The sequence below is a fragment of the Nelumbo nucifera genome, chromosome 5, assembly GCF_055504915.1.
Source record: "Nelumbo nucifera cultivar China Antique chromosome 5, China Antique-T2T, whole genome shotgun sequence".
NCBI lineage: Eukaryota > Viridiplantae > Streptophyta > Magnoliopsida > Proteales > Nelumbonaceae > Nelumbo > Nelumbo nucifera.
In genome coordinates, this window is record NC_142653.1 from 83,490,326 (window position 1) to 83,507,576 (window position 17,251).

Below are 17,251 nucleotides of genomic sequence, written 5' to 3' on the forward strand. Positions count from 1 at the left end.
GTTAGTCTGTTTAACGTCAAGTTAGTGACATGGTGAGTTTTAGACATTTTGAAAAGTTGTGGTGAGTTTTAAAATGCAGTTATTATCACATATTGTTTCCTCTTTGGGGGAAATGCTCTGGCCTAGAGGGACAATGAAGCGATATTGATGCATATCCATCCAGTTGGTTATTGTTCAACTGGGAGGTTTCCCTTTATAGCCTGTGATGTAGATGCAGCTGGCCCTGTCCAATCATAGGATTCACACATGTCGCACGGTGCATGCTAGCGGCCCAAGATGGCCACACTCCCCCCATACGAACTCAACCCCTACTTTTCGAGCTCACCTACTTCCAGTCGGTTTCAAGTATAAATATGAGACACTCCCCTCTAGGTAAAGGATCAAATACTTGAGCTTTCTCACTAGCTCTTGATATCCACTCCTCTAGTGACCTTGTCTGGGTGCTCGCACCTCGAACCTCATCCACCCCTCACCCCTTTTGCAGAAATGGCGCCCAGGCCCTCGGCTACCTCGGACATAAGACATAGTGCACCTCGAACTTCGGACCTCGGATCCTCACCACCTCAGTCTCTACTTCTCGGTTGCCTCAGCCTTCGGACCTCGGGCACCTCGGTCTTGCTTGGGATTAGGAGTGAATTGACAGTGTTGTCATCGGCCAATTCGTGCATCAACAGCCTGTTTGCTTTTTGGTAAGTTATTTATCTAGGTAATAATGCATTTATCGGAATAATACTTATTTGTGTAAGTATTTGTCCATTTTTTTTATTTTAGAATTAAATAAGACAAAGACCAATTCAATTATAAAAATTCACTATTATTAAAAGGGGCAAGTTATTTGGGAAAAGTTACTTACCCACTTCAGAGAATCACTTACCAGGTAAGCGATACCTAGGGAAAATAAATTTTTTGTAGACCCCACATAAATATGAAAAAATAACATGGGTTTCTTGGTCAAGGGAACCAAAATCCCATTCGTATACTTTCTCCCCTCTCAAAAAAAAAAAAAAAGAATGAATCCCAAGTGTTTTCTTTATCTTTATCCCCACCTCTCTTATGCTTCTTGAAGCTACAATTTGCATGCATGTCTAAGCTTATAGTTCTCCAATGAACTTAGCCAGTTGCATTATGTTGCCTATTGGATGGTTTTCCATTTGGATACTTGACTTTCGTAGCACTGGCTCTAGAACTACCTCTTATTCTCTAAACCCTTGGCAAATACCCAATACCATGACAGGATGGGCTCCCTAGTGAGCGTGCCCTACACATGCCCCACAACATCTCTAGCCCATCCGCACGAGTCCGGATCTCTTGTCCGCACAAACTCTTCCTAGGTTTATCGCAGTCAAACATGGAGAACATCTTAACCTCTGCGTAGTATTATGCAGGGAAGATGTTCCCAATTCACGGGGGGTAGTGTGTTGTGGGTAGATGTGGACAGGAGATCTAGAGTCCATCCGAACACCTTTCTTGGATAGTCACCTTAGGAATGATAACTTAAATTGATAGGAACACACGCCGAGACCAGATATGCTCCTTACATGCACATCTTACTATGCATTGGGAACATCTCCCGTACTTGCAAGTTATTATTCACGGGAAATGTTCCCAATGCATGATAGATGTGCCTGTAAGGCGCCCATGTGTGAGGGGCACATCCTGTTCCACACACACAACACCATGTGTGATTTAATATGATAGGGCCACATCACATTTTGCATGCATGGGGTATTGATCGAAACATGAAGAAGACTTATTTGGGGCAGGGCTACAAATGGATGAAGACTTTATTGTATATATGTACCTAAATTTGAATAGGATCTTACCGGTCAAATATGTATAATGTTCTACTAGAATTTGGGTTGGAATCTCATATTGAATAGTATAAAGAAATTGAATTTAAGATTATTAAAATATTATATATTATTAATAAAATGAATAAAATTGATGTTAATATTCTATTGCATGAACAAATTGAATTGAAAATTATTTTTATGAAACTTATGAAGGGATGAGAGATCCATCATATGGATGGCCGAACCTTGCAGGTAGGTTGGGCGAAATTTCAAAAATTTCACTCTCTCCCATTTGGGAATTACATTCCCTGTTTTAGAAAATCTGCATTTTCAATGATCAATCTTGAACTAAGAATCGGACCAGATCTGAAACCAAAAGGTAGGAGAGGGAGATACCTGATACGAAGAAATAGTATCATCCAATGAAGGTGTTCACGCCCAAAAGAAATCTCCAAAGACTGCTCCCACTGAAGATGACACAGTGTAGGGTGGAGCAGAATCAACAGTGTTCTTCCCAAGAACCAAATCCTTCAGCAAGAATTTGATGGAGGCTGTGAGCACAACTTTAGATCAGCCTTTCTCCAAAGACTGATATCAAGAACCTTTCTTGATCGCTCATACAAGTATGGAGATTGAACTGGCAATTGGCGGCAACTGGAGGAGAACACAGGGAGAAGATGGCGCAGTCACACCATTGATGTCATCTCTCAGTGTGATATAAGATCTGATGATGTGTACTGAATGGTTCGCACCCTCCTCCTTTTATAGACTTAAAGAGATCAGCTCCTAATCCCATTAGGAGTTTCATTATTCAAATCCTTATTTGAATCTGAACTCTCTTTAAGTGATAAGGATAGAACCCTATCTTATCTGCATATTAGATCAACTCTCCTAATCTCATTAGGAGGTTTCAAAATCCAAATCTCTATTTGGATCTAGACTCTCTGAGTGGATAGGGATAACTCCCTATCCTATCCACTGATCCAAATCCCAGATCCACCCCTTCTTTAACTAATCAAATTAGACCAGTTCGAAATGGGCTTTAGGCCCAATAAGTCCATGTGCTCAGTAACCCTCCAAACTGTCACCCAGTTGGGCTTCTTTGTATGGCGTGAGACCCAAACATTGATCTACACATCAACCACATGGGTTCAGCCCAGCCTTTGTTACAAGGCTTGGCTGAATACACTATTATGAACAGTGAACCACTGAGCCCATCACCATGGGCTCTTAACGGGCCCAACACTTATACAAAGTGGTCTTTGGGCCAAGCCACCTTATAAAAACCCAGGGACTGTGGGCAGATGCAAGATTAGCCCATCAGGTATTACCCTCAATGGTCTTACACTTAACCTCTCAGCCCATAATGATCAAACACTGTCCGACAAGAGAGGACCTCTCCCTCGGCTACAAGGAACAGTGTTGCACTCTCTACTCACATGGATCCCGGGAATTAAAACATTTTGCAAACATTTTGAAACCATATTTTGCAAAAACAAATTTCAACGATTGAAATCGGCTGCCGGCAACTTTGGTTTCTATCAGAGAGAGTGCATCCCTGATCATTACCTTTGTCTGACAAAGGGGCTGATCCTGTCACTATGATCACCCACTCAGATGAATTCTCAGACTATCCTAACATACCCAGGTTTTGACCCGCTCTAAGGATCTCATTGATTGGCATATCAAAGACAGCTCAATCCGATACCTAGTGCACTATCATAATCGAGTATAGGGGTCAAATGTAATTTTCCAATTTTGCCCATCAATCTCCAAGGTCTATGGCAATACTGAAAATCTGATCTGGTTCAGGGTTTCAAGTAAACCTACACTGCATGTACCTTGGGTATCACCCTGGCAGCTGAGACAGCTACCCCAACCAACTTGGCGGCACATCAGTGTCAGCCTTGGTAGGATAAATCTCCCCAGACTTATCCAACGACTGTGAACATTCTAAACTAACACGAGTCTCATATATGTACAGTTTAAGAGTATTACACAGAAACACACCACAATAACATGAATCAAATATATACTTTATTCATTTACAAAAAATGTCATAATGTGCATCATTTTGATTGGAGCTAAGGGCATACACTGTCTAACAACTTAAATATCAAATTCAAATCTACAATTGGAATCCAATCCAATTGTATCAATTTGGATATGCATGAATCCATATTTGATGTAACTATGAATGTATTGAATATGAACATATAACTTTAATCACTAAAATATAAATACTAATCATGTTTTAACTAAAAACAAGGTAGTGTGGGCAACCTTGTTTTAATTTATAAATATGTATTAATCCACAACTTAAATTTCATCCATCAAGGAGCTCATGAGCTCGTTAATAACTTTAATTGCTAAAAATAAATATATAATTTTGAAAAAAAAAAGAAGCAAAGAGATTGTGCCATACCAAACCCAAAGTCCCAAATCAAGTATGATTAGATTGGATTAAGGTTAAAGTTAGGGTCATAATTTAAAAAAATTTCAATATTACCCGAATTGGGGTTAGAATTGACTCGACATGAAGTTAGGGGTTCAATTTACATTTACAAAGGCCCAAACTAAGCCCAAACCAAGGCCTAAAATTATAGGTAATTTGGGCTTGGATTTTTGGTCCTTAAGTTGGGCCTAGGCCTAATCTTTCGGTAATTTGTACCTGGCTTGAACCTAACAATCCTAGCCCAACCTTAGCACAGCTCAAACTCAATTTAATTGTATCCATATGTGGACACACTATACATGTACATACAAGTACATACATACATATATACATACATACATACATACATATATCTATATGTATTAGTATGTTCTAACATACAATTGCCTATATCAACTTCATCTTTATTGCTTACTTATTCCCTTTAGAATTTTGTTTTTATTTTTTAACCATGGAATACTCACAAGCTGCCAAACCAAACTGTAATTTGAGGTTCGATTTGGTCTATACTTATGACAGTTTGGTTCAGTTTCTTGGATTTTAAAAATCAAACCAAACTGTAAACCATAAATCGATTATATATATATATAACGTTATATTTTATACAATATATAATATCTATTATATTAACATTACGATATATTATAAAATAAACACTCTCATTCTAACCAAATTTGTGTTTGGACATTGATGAGGGCAGATTTGGCACTCCAGTGAAATTGCGACACGTGGCACCTCGTGACAACTAGGCAAACACCCAGGCAACAACTTACCAAGTTGTTGTCCCCCCCTGGGCACCGGTCTGGCTGGCTTGGCGCGACCTGCACGCGGCCTGGTGTAGCCTGTGCGCGACCTTGCGCGGCCTGCGCAACCTGGCTGGATCAGCCTGCCATAGGCGTCGACCTGGCAACCTGGCCCGGACACAGGCGCCGACCTGGCAACCTGGCCCGGACACAGGCGCCGACCTGACAACCTGGCCAGGATATAGGCGCCGACCTGGCAACCTGGCCCAGACACCGACCCGCCGACAGACACAGGTGCCGGCCTGGCAACCTGGCCCGAACACCGACCCGCCGATTGACACAGGCGCTGACCTGACAACCTGGCCCGGACACCGACCCGCCGACAGACACAGGCGCCGACCTGGCAACCTGGCCCAGACACCGACTCGCCGACTGACACAAGCACCAACCTGACAACCTGGCCCAGGCGCCGACCTGGCCACCTGACACAAGCGCCAACCTGACAACCTCGAGGAGTTCATCACCGTACCCCGGTTCTGACGGGATATGACGTCTTACCGTTTGAAGGCTTTCCACCCACCTAACCCGCGAGGGCACCACTATATAAGGACTCCGACCCCCAAAGCCAAAGGGGAGGAAAAAGGATGGTAACCCCCGCTCTCTAGCTCTCTCATTTCTCTCCAAGCCCTCTGTAATCAGAATGCTAACTTAGGCATCGAAGAGTCTCCGCCGGGAAAATACCCTCGGGTCCTCTGATTCAGTTCTCGCAGGTCCCTTAGCTCCCGCTGCCTACAAAGGAGAGAAAATCACCTCACGCGGAGGGTAGTCGGGTTGCGCTGCACCATGGAGCTCCACCATCCTCAGAGTTGCAGGCCGCCTAGGAGCAAGTCAAGTGACGAGTCCACCAGGCAGTTCGCCACCAGGCAGCTCTCCACCAGGCAGCTCGCCACCAGGCAGTTTGCCACCTGGCAGTTCACCACCTGGCAGTTTGCCACCAGGCAGTTTGCCACCAGGCAATTCGCCACCAGGCAGCTCGCCACCAGGCAGTTCGCCACCAGGCAGCTCACCACCAGGCAGTTCGCCACCAGGCAGTTCACCACCAGGGAGTTCACCACCTGGCAGTTCGCCACCAGGCAGTTTGCCACAAGGCAGTTCGCCACCAGGCAGCTCGACACCAGGTAGTTCGCCACCAGGCAGTTTGCCACTAGGGAGTTTGCCACCAGGCAGTTCGCCAACAGGCAGTTCGCCCCCAGGCATTTCACCACCAGGCAGTTCGCCTCCAGGCAGTTCGCCACCAGGCAGTTCGCCCCTAGGGAGTTCGCCACCAGGCAGTTCGCCCCCAGGCAGTTCACCATCAGGGAGTTCGCCACCAGGCAGTTCGCCCCCAAGCAGTTCGCCACCAGGGAGCACCACCAGGCAGTTCGCCACCAGGCAGTTCGCCCCCAGGCAGTTCGCCACCAGGCAGTTCGCCACCAGGCAGTTCGCCACCAGGCAGTTCACCACCAGGGAGTTCAGCACCTGGCAGTTCGCCACCAGGCAGTTTGCTACCAGGCAGTTCGCCACCAGGGAGTTCGCCACTAGGCAGTTCGCCACTAGGCAGTTCGCCACCAGGCAGTTCGTCACCAGGCAGTTCGTCACTAGGGAGTTCGCCACCAGGCAGTTCGCCCCTAGGCAGTTCGCCACCAGGGAGTTTGCCACCAGGCAGTTCGCCCCTAGGCAGTTCGCCACCAGGGAGTTTGCCACCAGGCAGTTCGCCCCCAAGCAGTTCGCCACCAGGGAGAACTACCAGGCAGTTCGCCACCCGGCAGTTCGTCACCAAGTAGCTTTCCACCAGGGAGCTCGCCACCAGGCAGTTCGTCACCAAGCAGTTCTCCCCTGGGAGTTCACCACCAAGTAGCTCATCACCAAGGCACGTCACCACCGGGTCAAACAACGAGGTACTTAGACAAAAAATTTATACATCACAAAAAATGGTACGTGACCAAAAACGGTTACATCAATTGGCGCCGTCTGTGGGAACACGCTACGAAAAGCTAAGTTCTCATCCTACAAAAGCTAAGTTCTCATCTTACCAAAGCTAAGTCCTCACTTTTTTGAAGCTATCACTTTATAGTTTACATTTTTATGAACTCAAAAACTATGCATGGAGCTAACAGACTAAGTAGCTCTACCAACCTTACTTTCAATTCAGATAATGCCTCTTCAGTCCTCTCCGCAAGGTCCCCCCTACAAAGATGAGCTCTTCGTGGCTTCCGCGAGAGTTGACGGTCAACAGACTACATAGGCGCCCTTACCGGTCGAGCCTTCAAAGGCTCCCTTGTGAGCTGGCGACCTAAAGTTAGTAGTGCTGCCCCCGAAGGTCGAGCTCCTAGTAGCTTCTTGTAGGAGTGGGTGACCGGCATTACGAAGCTGATGCAACACAATCATAGCTCGACACCTCACAGGCAAAGCCTACGGGCCACATTACTGCTTAAGACCCGGTCGCCTCTCCGGCACGGGCAAAGTCAAAAAAGAGTAGACTACGAGTCACTCCCAAAAAGCCTACGGGCCACATTACTGCTTAAGACCCGGTCGCCTCTCCGGCACGGGCAAAGTCAAAAAAGAGTAGACTACGAGTCACTCCCAAAAGCCTACGGGCCACATTACTGCTTAAGACCCGATCGCCTCTCCGGCACGGGCAAAAGTCAATAAAGAGTAGACTACGAGTCACTCCCAAAAGCCTACGGGCCACATTACTGCTTAAGACCCGATCGCCTCTCCGGCACGGGAAAGTAAAAAAAGAGTAGACTACGAGTCACTCCCAAAGCCTACGGGCCACATTACTGCTTAAGGCCCAGTCGCCTCTCCGGCACGAGCAAAAGTCAAAGAAGAGTAGACTACGAGTCACTCCCAAAGCCTGCGGGCCACACTATTGCTAAATATCCAGTCGCTTCCTCAGCAGGAACAAAATCAGCAAAAGTGAACTATAAGTTGCCCCAGAGCCTAAGGGCTACACTACTGAACTGGCAGAGACCCCTCATCTTACTGGCAGCTCGCCACATACAGGCAGCTCCCAAAGCCTAAGGAATTGGATCAAAACTTACTAGCTCGTCAACTTATGGGCCAAAAGAAATCTACTCCCTTCGCTGAGTTACTCTCAGCTCGGGAGTGGGGGGCAATTGATGAGGGCAGATTTGGCCCTCCAGTGAAATTGCGACACGTGGCACCTCGTGACAACTAGGCAAACACCCAGGCAACAACTTACCAAGTTGGTGTCCCCCCCGGGCACCGTTCTGGCTGGCCTGGTGCAACCTGCACGCGGCCTACGGGCGGCCTGCGCGTGACCTGGTGCGGCCTGCACGCGACCTGGAGCGGCTTGCGCGCGGCCTATGCGTGACCTGGGGCGGCCTGTGCGCGACCTAGCCGGATTAGCCTGCCACAGGCACCGACCTGGCAACCTGGCCCGGACACAGGCGCCGACCTGGCAACCTGGCCCGGACACCGACCCACCAACAAACACAGGCGCCAGCCTGGCAACCTGGCCCGGACACCGGCCCACCGACTGACACAGGCGCCGACCTGACAACCTGGCCCGGACACAGGCGCCGACCTAGCAACCTGGCCCGGACACCGACCCACCGACAGACACAGGCCGATCAGGCTGACACAGGCGCCGACCTGACAACCTAGCCGCCTGACACAAGCGCCAGCCTGACAACCTCGAGGAGTTCATCACCGTACCCCGGTTTCTGACGGGATATGACGTCTTACCGTTTGAAGGCTTTTCACCCACCTAACCCGCGAGGGCACCACTATATTTGGACTCCGACCCCAAAGCCAAAGGGGAGGAAAAAGGATGGTAACCCCCAATCTCTAGCTCTCTCATTTCTCTCCAAGCCCTCTGTAATCAGAATGCTAACTTAGGCATCGGAGAGTCCCCGCCGGGAAAATACCCTCGGGTCCTCTGATTCAGTTCTCGCAGGTCCCTCAGCTCCCGCCGCCTACAAAGGAGAGAAAATCACCTCACGCGGAGGGTAGTCGGGTTGCGCTGCACCAGGGAGCTCCACCATCCTCAGAGTTGCAAGCCGCCTAGGAGCAAGTCAAGTGACGAGTCCACCAGGCAGTTCGCCACGAGGCAGCTCGCCACCGGGCAGTTTGCCATCAGGCAGTTCGCCACCAGGGAGTTCACCACTAGGGAGTTCACCACCTGGCAGTTCACCACCAAGGAGTTCACCACCTAGCAGTTCGCCACCAGGCAATTTGCCACCAGGAAGTTCGCCACCAGGCAGCTCGCCACCAGGCAGTTTGCCGCCAGGCAGCTCGCCACCACGCAGTTTGCCAGCAGGCAGTTCACCACCAGGGAGTTCACCACCAGGGAGTTCACCACCAGGGAGTTCACCACCAGGGAGTTCACCACCTGACAGTTCGCCACCAGGCAGTTTGCCACCAGGCAGTTCGCCACCAGGCAGCTCACCACCAGGCAGTTCGCCACCAGGGAGTTCGCCACCAGGCAGCTCGCCACCAGGGAGTTCGCCACCAGGCAGCTCGCCACCAGGCAGTTCGCCACCAGGGAGTTCGCCACCAGGCAGTTCGCCCCCAGGCATTTCGCCACCAGGTAGTTCGCCTCTAGGCAGTTCGCCACTAGGCAGTTCGCCCCCAGGCAGTTCTTCACCAGGGATTTCGCCCCCAGGTAGTTCGCCACCAGGGAGTTCGCCACCAGGCAGTTCGCCCCCAGGCAGTTCTTCACCAGGGAGTTCGCCACCAGGCAGTTCGCCCCCAGGTAGTTCGCCACCAGGGAGTTCGCCCCCATGCAGTTCGCCCCCATGCAGTTCGCCACTAGGGAGCACCACTAGGTAGTTCGCCACCAGGGAGTTCGCCACCAGGCAGTTCGCCCCCAAGCAGTTCGCCACCAGGGAGCACCACCAGGCAGTTCGCCACCAGGCAGTTCACCTCCAGGCAGTTCGCCACCAGGCAATTCGCCCCCAAGCATTTCGCCACCAGGGAGCACCACCAGGCAGTTCGCCACCAGGTAGTTCGCCCCCAGGCAGTTTGCCATCAGGCAGTTCGCCACCAGACAGTTCGCCATCCAGCAGTTCGCCACTAGGGAGTTCACCACCAGGGAGTTCACCACCTAGCAGTTCACCACCAAGGAGTTCACCACCTGACAGTTTGCCACCAGACAGTTCTCCACCTGGCAGCTCGCCACCAGGCAGTTCGCCACCAGGCAGTTCGCCACCAGGGAGTTCGCCACCAGGCAGTTCGCCACCAGGCAGTTCGCCCCCAGGCAATTCGCCACAAGCAGTTCGCCCCCAGGCAGTTCGCCACCAGGCAGTTCGCCTCCAGGGAGTTCGCCACCAGGCAGTTCGCCCCCAGGCAGTTCGCCACCAGGGAGTTCGCCACCAGGCAGTTCGCCCCCAAGCAGTTCGCCACCAGGGAGAACCACCAGGCAGTTCGTCACTAAGTAGCTTTCCACCAGGGAGCTCTCCACCGGGCAGTTCGCCACCAAGCAGTTCGTCACCAAGTAGCTCATCACCAAGGCACGTCACCACCGGGTCAAACAACGAGGTACTTAGCCAAAAAATTTATACATCACAAAAAATGGTACGTGACCAAAAACGGTTACATCAGACATTATGCACATTACTATCATAATAATTTTAAGAGATATTTTCTAAAATTCATCATGACTTTTCAAAACCTCTAGAGAGCCCCATATTAATGAGTTTTATTGTCACAAACTCACATTTCATTAAGATTTCCGTTAAATAATTGTTAGTGACCATTAATAGAAAATGTCCATTTAAGCATTTTGCATAGCCAAACTGCCTTGAAAATGGCCAATCAAATTTATTAAATATTTTTTATAACAAAGTTACCCCTAACTTGGGTTTGGGCCCATGGTAGGCCTGGAAATTTTAGAGTCAGGCCTAGTCTTTCACGCCAACACCCAACCCGTTTATATTCAAAGTACATATGCATAATTATTATATATGAATAATCAAGGGTTATTTTATCATAAAAATATTTAATAAGATTGACTAGTCATTTTAGAGATAGTGTAGTCATATAAAATACTTAAATGCTTACTAACAGTGATACGTAAATCTAAAGCTGCATTTGGTTGCAGTGCAATCTTATTTGCACTAGTACAAATGCATAGGAGTGCAATTGAAAAGACCATAAATTCTGGTTAAATTTCAATTTGTATTTTATTTCACTTCTTATTTTACTCCATTTGTATTACAACCAAGCAACATAAAGTAAAATTTGGAACAAAAATAAATCAAAATTTGCACTACCATAATTTTGCATCACTTCAAATTTATTTGCACCCTGACGGACGGAAATTGAGCTTTCGACAATAAAACTCATTGATAGGAGGCTATCTGGAGGTTTTACAAAGTTATGGTGAGTTTTATATAATATCCCTAATTCTAATTGACTTAAACCCTAGAATGGTCTAAACAGTATTAAAAGCCATATCAAACTGTAATAAAATGATTTGATTTGATTAAAAAAAAATTCTTGAACCGTAATTTACCGGTTTGATCCGAATTACTTTAAACCGCCTCGAACCAAACCGTAAACACCCTTAATCACTCATGAATCATGATTATCTTTTTAACACCACTCCGTGTATCGCACGGGGCCCTTCTAGTAAAAGGAGGTTTGAAGCTTTACAGCTGAGCGAGATGGCGGGGAATCTGGGACCCTCTGAATCCTGCTGCTCACCAACCATGGTATTCCGATCGGGTGGTGTGTGTCGAATCTCTCCTAAAATACTATTCCAGCGTCTTAATTAAGCTCTTCCTCTCCTGCCGTATTATCATTTATTATTTATATATGCTCATATTTATTTCCATTTTTTCCCTGAAATTTCCATCTCTTTATTCATTTGCTCTCTTCCTTTTAGAGTTGCGCTTCGAACACAAAATATTCCAGATTTATTCGAACTCAGTGCTGAATTGGACTGCCTAGCGTTGTAATTTCATTTGTCGGTATGTCTTTGATTTGATTCATTCGTCTTATTTATTCTTTTCCTCGTCCGTGTAATTTCATGGAAACTGAACTCGAATGGTTTCAAATTTGATGGTTCGCTTCGGATCTGAGGAACCATATTTTCCCAGGCCCAGCTTTCACTGCATTTGGTGCTTTTTTTTTTCCTATATTCTAAGCGTGGATATTGTTTCCATAAGTAGAAATGCATATGGAATTATGAACTTCACTTTGATATAGTTAACATTCTATCTGATGTTAGATTGGTTAGGAATCTGCTTCGACTTTTATTTGAAAAATTCGATAGTCCAACAAGTTATTAAGCTGGATAAGATTTGTTTGTTTTTATTTGACAAATCCACAAGAATTGTTGATATTATTATTCTTTTTGGCTTGACGTTCTTTCGTTTGGATTATATATTAAGATCCTTGCTTTTGGAGATTGTTTCTAGAAGCAATCACTTAATATTTCAATAGGCGAAGAATAAGGAAAGGATCTTCAACATAACTGTTTATTGTGGTGGCAGGAACCAGTCGTTATACAATACTTTGCTGAAAATAAGGCACCCGTTTGGTTTAATCAATTTTCAATTATTCGAGCTTGAAAAATGGACGAAGAGAAGAAGAAGAAGAAAAATAAGAAAAAGAAAAGCAAGCAAAATAAAACAACCGATGATGTGGCCTCCAGTAGAGAAACAGCTTCTTTGGAAAATAATCATGTCACACCCGTTGAGCAGAGTCATTGTCTGCCAATATCAGGGAGTGAAGATGATCAGACATCTGGAATGATGGAGAAAGATGTAAATCTGGACAGACATCAAAGCAATGCTCCAGAAGGCGTAAGTTTTTGTTTTGAACATTGTGATTCATTCATCTTGTCAGCTGGGAGAAATTATGTTTGCCTCAAATTGGGTGATCCTATTGTAATGTATTTTAGAGCAATTGCACTTAGTTGCTTATGTACATTTATCATCAATGCAACTGGACTTCTGACTGATTTTGGGAACTTGAAAATATAAATTTTTGTGCTGATTTTATGTACTCATTTCCTCAGTCAAGTTAGAAAATCTAGCATACAAAAACTCATTTCCATTGGAAGATCCTTACTGGATAAATTTTCTCAGGCTCTTAATAGACACGATTGTTTATAGTCTGTTTGCTGATAGAATTTGAACTCACACAGTTATCACCTGAAATGTATTTATTTAAGGTTAAGAAAAATCAGAAATGACTACATTGTCTTGAAATCCTGACTTTACCTCATCTCTTTATTTAATTAACAATAACAACCGGGAAATATTTCCACTTTAGAGCATACTATTAGTCTGTGTAGTTAAGTTGAAAACAAAATAAAATTATTTAATTCCACATGACTTTGAAACCAGATTGAACAAAAAAAAAACCTAAAAAAAGGGACAAATGAGTCTCGATACAGGCCGATACGCCCTATGTCCTACTGGCATATTGGCCTGTGTCGATATTTTGAACCTTGGTTCTTCATACACACAGGGATTGATAGCCCTAATTTTTAGTACTATATGCTCTGGCATTAATCCAGAATAGGTTGTATGCATTTATATCAAAGTATAAAAATGGACATAACTACTTATTTTCCCCCATTAAAATGTTTATATCTGTACTGCCTACCTAGTTGATCACATTTAAAGAGACCAGTAAAAAATGCTATACTATTATAAAGAAAATACTTATGAAGGAAACATTATACCTGCACGATCTAAATATTATGGGGGTTGACCTATGATGGAAACACTTATAAAGTCAACCTCTCTTTAAAGTTGACCTAAAGAGATGGAAAGTGCTCTCCAGATATATTATGCGTCAGTGCAGATGGCATATCCCTCTCTGTGTCTGCCATGGTTGATGAAATCTCTCCAGATCTATGATGAAAATTCCCCTAGCCTCTTTCTCCTTTCCTTATTCTTTCTATATACATGCTTGCAGAAGTATCCAGCTATTTGGTTTTAGATCCGGTGATAGAAGACTCAAACCCCTATTTTTAATTTTTACTTTTCCTATTCATTCACAGAAAGGCATTAAAACCCAAGTACTTCAAATGATTTATTTTTGTTTGTTGTACTTAGATGATTCATAGAAATTACATCAAAACATATAAGTATGAAAACAAGAAAGGAAATAAATCTTTTATGTTTTCCACCTTTGCATAGAACCAGATGGGTTTTCTTAGAACCAGATGATTCTTTAATTCTAAAGAAAAATTGGACAGTTTGAATGGTTTTATCTGGTCTTTATACAATTCAGTTCTATTAGTGGCCATTACCCAATGCTATTCCTGGTTATCCAGGACCTTTTCTGATAAGACAGTAGAAGATGCTTTATTGCTATAAAGGGAGTCATGACCCTTCCAAAATTTAGTATAACTAGGTGCAAAGAAAAGCAGCAACATTGCTGACTAACCTTCTTTAGTCTACACCCTGCCCAAGTATTCCCCACACAAGATTTTCCCATGCGACTCCTGATTTAGCTAAGCAGCCAGCTAGGTTATTGATTGATCTAGGTGTCTACCTGAATAATGCATTCAAGGTGGTGGCCAGAGCTCTAGCTTGTCTCACTAGAAACTAAGTTTCCAAGGTACTTCTTCCCCTGCCTTAACCAGTTTATTAGAGCCGGTTCTCTAACTTGAAATCCAGTGTTTTAAAAGTACAAGGCGCAAAAAAGGTGCAGGGGTCAATTTGCGCCCGAGGCGCAAGGCGAGGTGCGCACCTTTTTGAAGCAAGGCGAAAAAAAGAAAAAATGCTAAAAAATAAAAAAAGTCGGAAAAATAAAAAAATGACAAAAAATAAAAATATTAAACATAATATTAATAAAAAAATATAATAAATTTTAAAACAAATGTTTTAAAAAACCTATTATCTAAAATTAAAATACATAAACATAACATGTAAAGCATATTCAAATGTGAATTTAAAAATAAAATCAAACATATAAAACATTTTCAAGCATGTAAAACCCACAATCTCTTTTTTTCTTCAATTGCATCACTTAAAGTAGCTAATGTGATGTAAAACATATTACATTCCTGATTCTACGAGCTGCGTTTGTGCCATGCCCCTCAAGGCAAGCCCAAACAAGTCCATGTTAGGGTCCTAAATTCTTAGTTCTCACACAAAAAATAATGATTTTATAATTTCAATTCCTTTTTAAGAAGATAATTTAATAGGATAGGTGAATGAACAACATTACCAAATAGTAGGATGGATGGAATCTGGGAATGAGGAGGGGTTTGAGAAATTTAGAAATTGTTGAGTTTATTACTCTTCTAGAAGAAATAAAAGAGGTTTCTTTATACTCTTATGGGGCAGATTAGAGGGTCTAGATCCCAAATTTTAATGGCAGTTTTTTGTGTGCATCCTTTTTAATACTCTTTACCAATCAACTGTGACAAACTCTTTCTCTATCAGAGCCTTTGTTGTACAGGCTCCTCCAGAGGTGAAGGTCTTCCGTTGTGAAGTAGCCAATTTGTCCATTAACACTTGTGAGAGACTCCAGAAGAAACTAAAAGCTAGCTGTCTCTCCTCTCATGTGTGATTTCTTTGTTTGAGGAGTGGAGAAAACACCAGCCATCTTCTCTTAATTTGTCTAGTTACTACTGAAGTATGGAAGTATTTTTTCCTTCTCTTTGGGAGTAGTTTAGTTGTTCCATCCAATCTCATGGACCTTTTTGCTACAAGCATAATTTCTTGTCATATAAGTAGGCAAAGAATATTATGACAATGCACAAGGGCAATTGTTTTATGGGGCTTGTTGGGGGAGAGGAATGCAAGAATCTTCGATGATAAAACATTTAGTATTAGTTTGTTGACAGATCTCATGATGGTAAGAATAGCACATTGGGCCTTGGTGATGATGATAGGGATTACCATGAATGATCTCCTTAGAGGATGGTGAATTGTGAATGGTTGTGAAGCTAGATTTCAACAAAGAAATGTGGAACGGAGAGCTCCTGATTGGGGAAGATTGAAATCCAATTTTGATGGGTGCTTCCTTGGCAAATCCGGAGCATCAGGAATTGGAGGAGCAGTAAGAGATCATAACAGCAATATACTTCTTAGCTTCTTAGGCCTAGCTTTAATCCAGGGTCTAAAGCTGATAGCAAGGAAGGGGTGGACTGCTATGGTGGTGGATGTGGACTGCCAAACAATAATCTCTTGGAGGGAGGCAAGGAAATTCCCCTAGTGATTCAGGCACAAGCTTTAGGCAGCAATTTGAATAACTGATTCAAATGGGTGCCTAGGACTTTGAATGTGTTGGATGATACCTTAGCAAAAGCAGGGGCCCTAAGGGAAAGCCTTGTTTGGGGATTGCCTATTCTGGGAATGAACTTGTAATTTCTCTTCAAGTTTGCTTTTGTAGCCAAAGGTGGCTTTTTATATTTGGCTTGCCATTCAGGATTCTAGGTAGTGAGGAGAGTTTGCTACTTTGCTTGGTGCTAATACAATCAATTCTATTATTTATCAAAATAAGAAAAAATAAGGCTTCCCTATGGTTCGCAATTTCTTCATATATTCACTAATATTTCCCACAAAGCTTCCATTTAGGGGGGGGGGTACCGGATTATCTACTAAGGAACTCTCAATTACATATTGGCAATAATTTTACCAAAATATTACATATGCTAATGTTTTAGGGAAGTATCACAAATAACTGAATATTTACATTATAAACTTACAGGGTTTTGATAAAAATGAGAGATTTTACGGCCAAGACTGTATTTGTGTTGACGTTGATCTCATATGTCACTCTATTCCTATATTTATTTGTTATACTTGTCATACTCATCATATTTTTTTTTGGAAAAGGTAAAGCAATATTTATTGATAAGGAATTACACACAGGAGGCTGAGATCAGTCCCGGAACAGGCTGACTGATCAAATCAGCAAATACACTATCCATCAAGAGCTAGAAAAAAATACATCTGACACATTACAGTTTCTAAAATCTGCAGCCACAGACAACCAAGATATCAGCTTGCCCACTGACTTCTGAATTAACCCTTCCGGACTTAGAAACTTGTTACTGAAAATCCTTCTATTCCTCTTGGTCCAGATGGACCAAATTACAGCAATTGGAACCATCTTCCAGACAGTCTTCTTTTTCTTGCTCAAACCCATAAGCTGCCAGCAACACAACAGCTCTTTTACCGACCTCGGCATCACCTAACAAACCTTCATTTTGTTAATAGAAGAATTGTAAATCATTTTAAAATTTTATACAAACTTTCCCATTTTTGAAGGATTGAAATTTC

At 44.1% G+C, this 17,251-nt stretch overlaps 1 protein-coding gene and 1 long non-coding RNA gene across 5 annotated transcripts in view; one reads left to right on the forward strand and one right to left on the reverse strand.

The window, feature by feature from the left end:
* Nucleotides 1-11,854: 11,854 nt before the first annotated feature.
* The window catches only part of LOC148791946 (uncharacterized), a 40,863-nt gene continuing 35,466 nt past the window's right edge, over nt 11,855-17,251 (reverse strand). Inside the window, exon 3 of the long non-coding RNA XR_016076288.1 lies at nt 11,855-17,162. This is a non-coding gene — a long non-coding RNA (uncharacterized LOC148791946). The remainder of the gene's footprint in view (nt 17,163-17,251) is intronic.
* The window catches only part of LOC104593740 (Mitochondrial ATP synthase D chain-related protein), a 45,812-nt gene continuing 41,135 nt past the window's right edge, over nt 12,575-17,251 (forward strand). For all 4 annotated transcript variants that reach the window (XM_010253710.2, XM_010253713.2, XM_010253712.2 and 1 more), the window contains exon 1: nt 12,575-12,805. In XM_010253710.2, coding sequence (XP_010252012.1) covers nt 12,575-12,805 — 231 coding nt within the window. The remainder of the gene's footprint in view (nt 12,806-17,251) is intronic.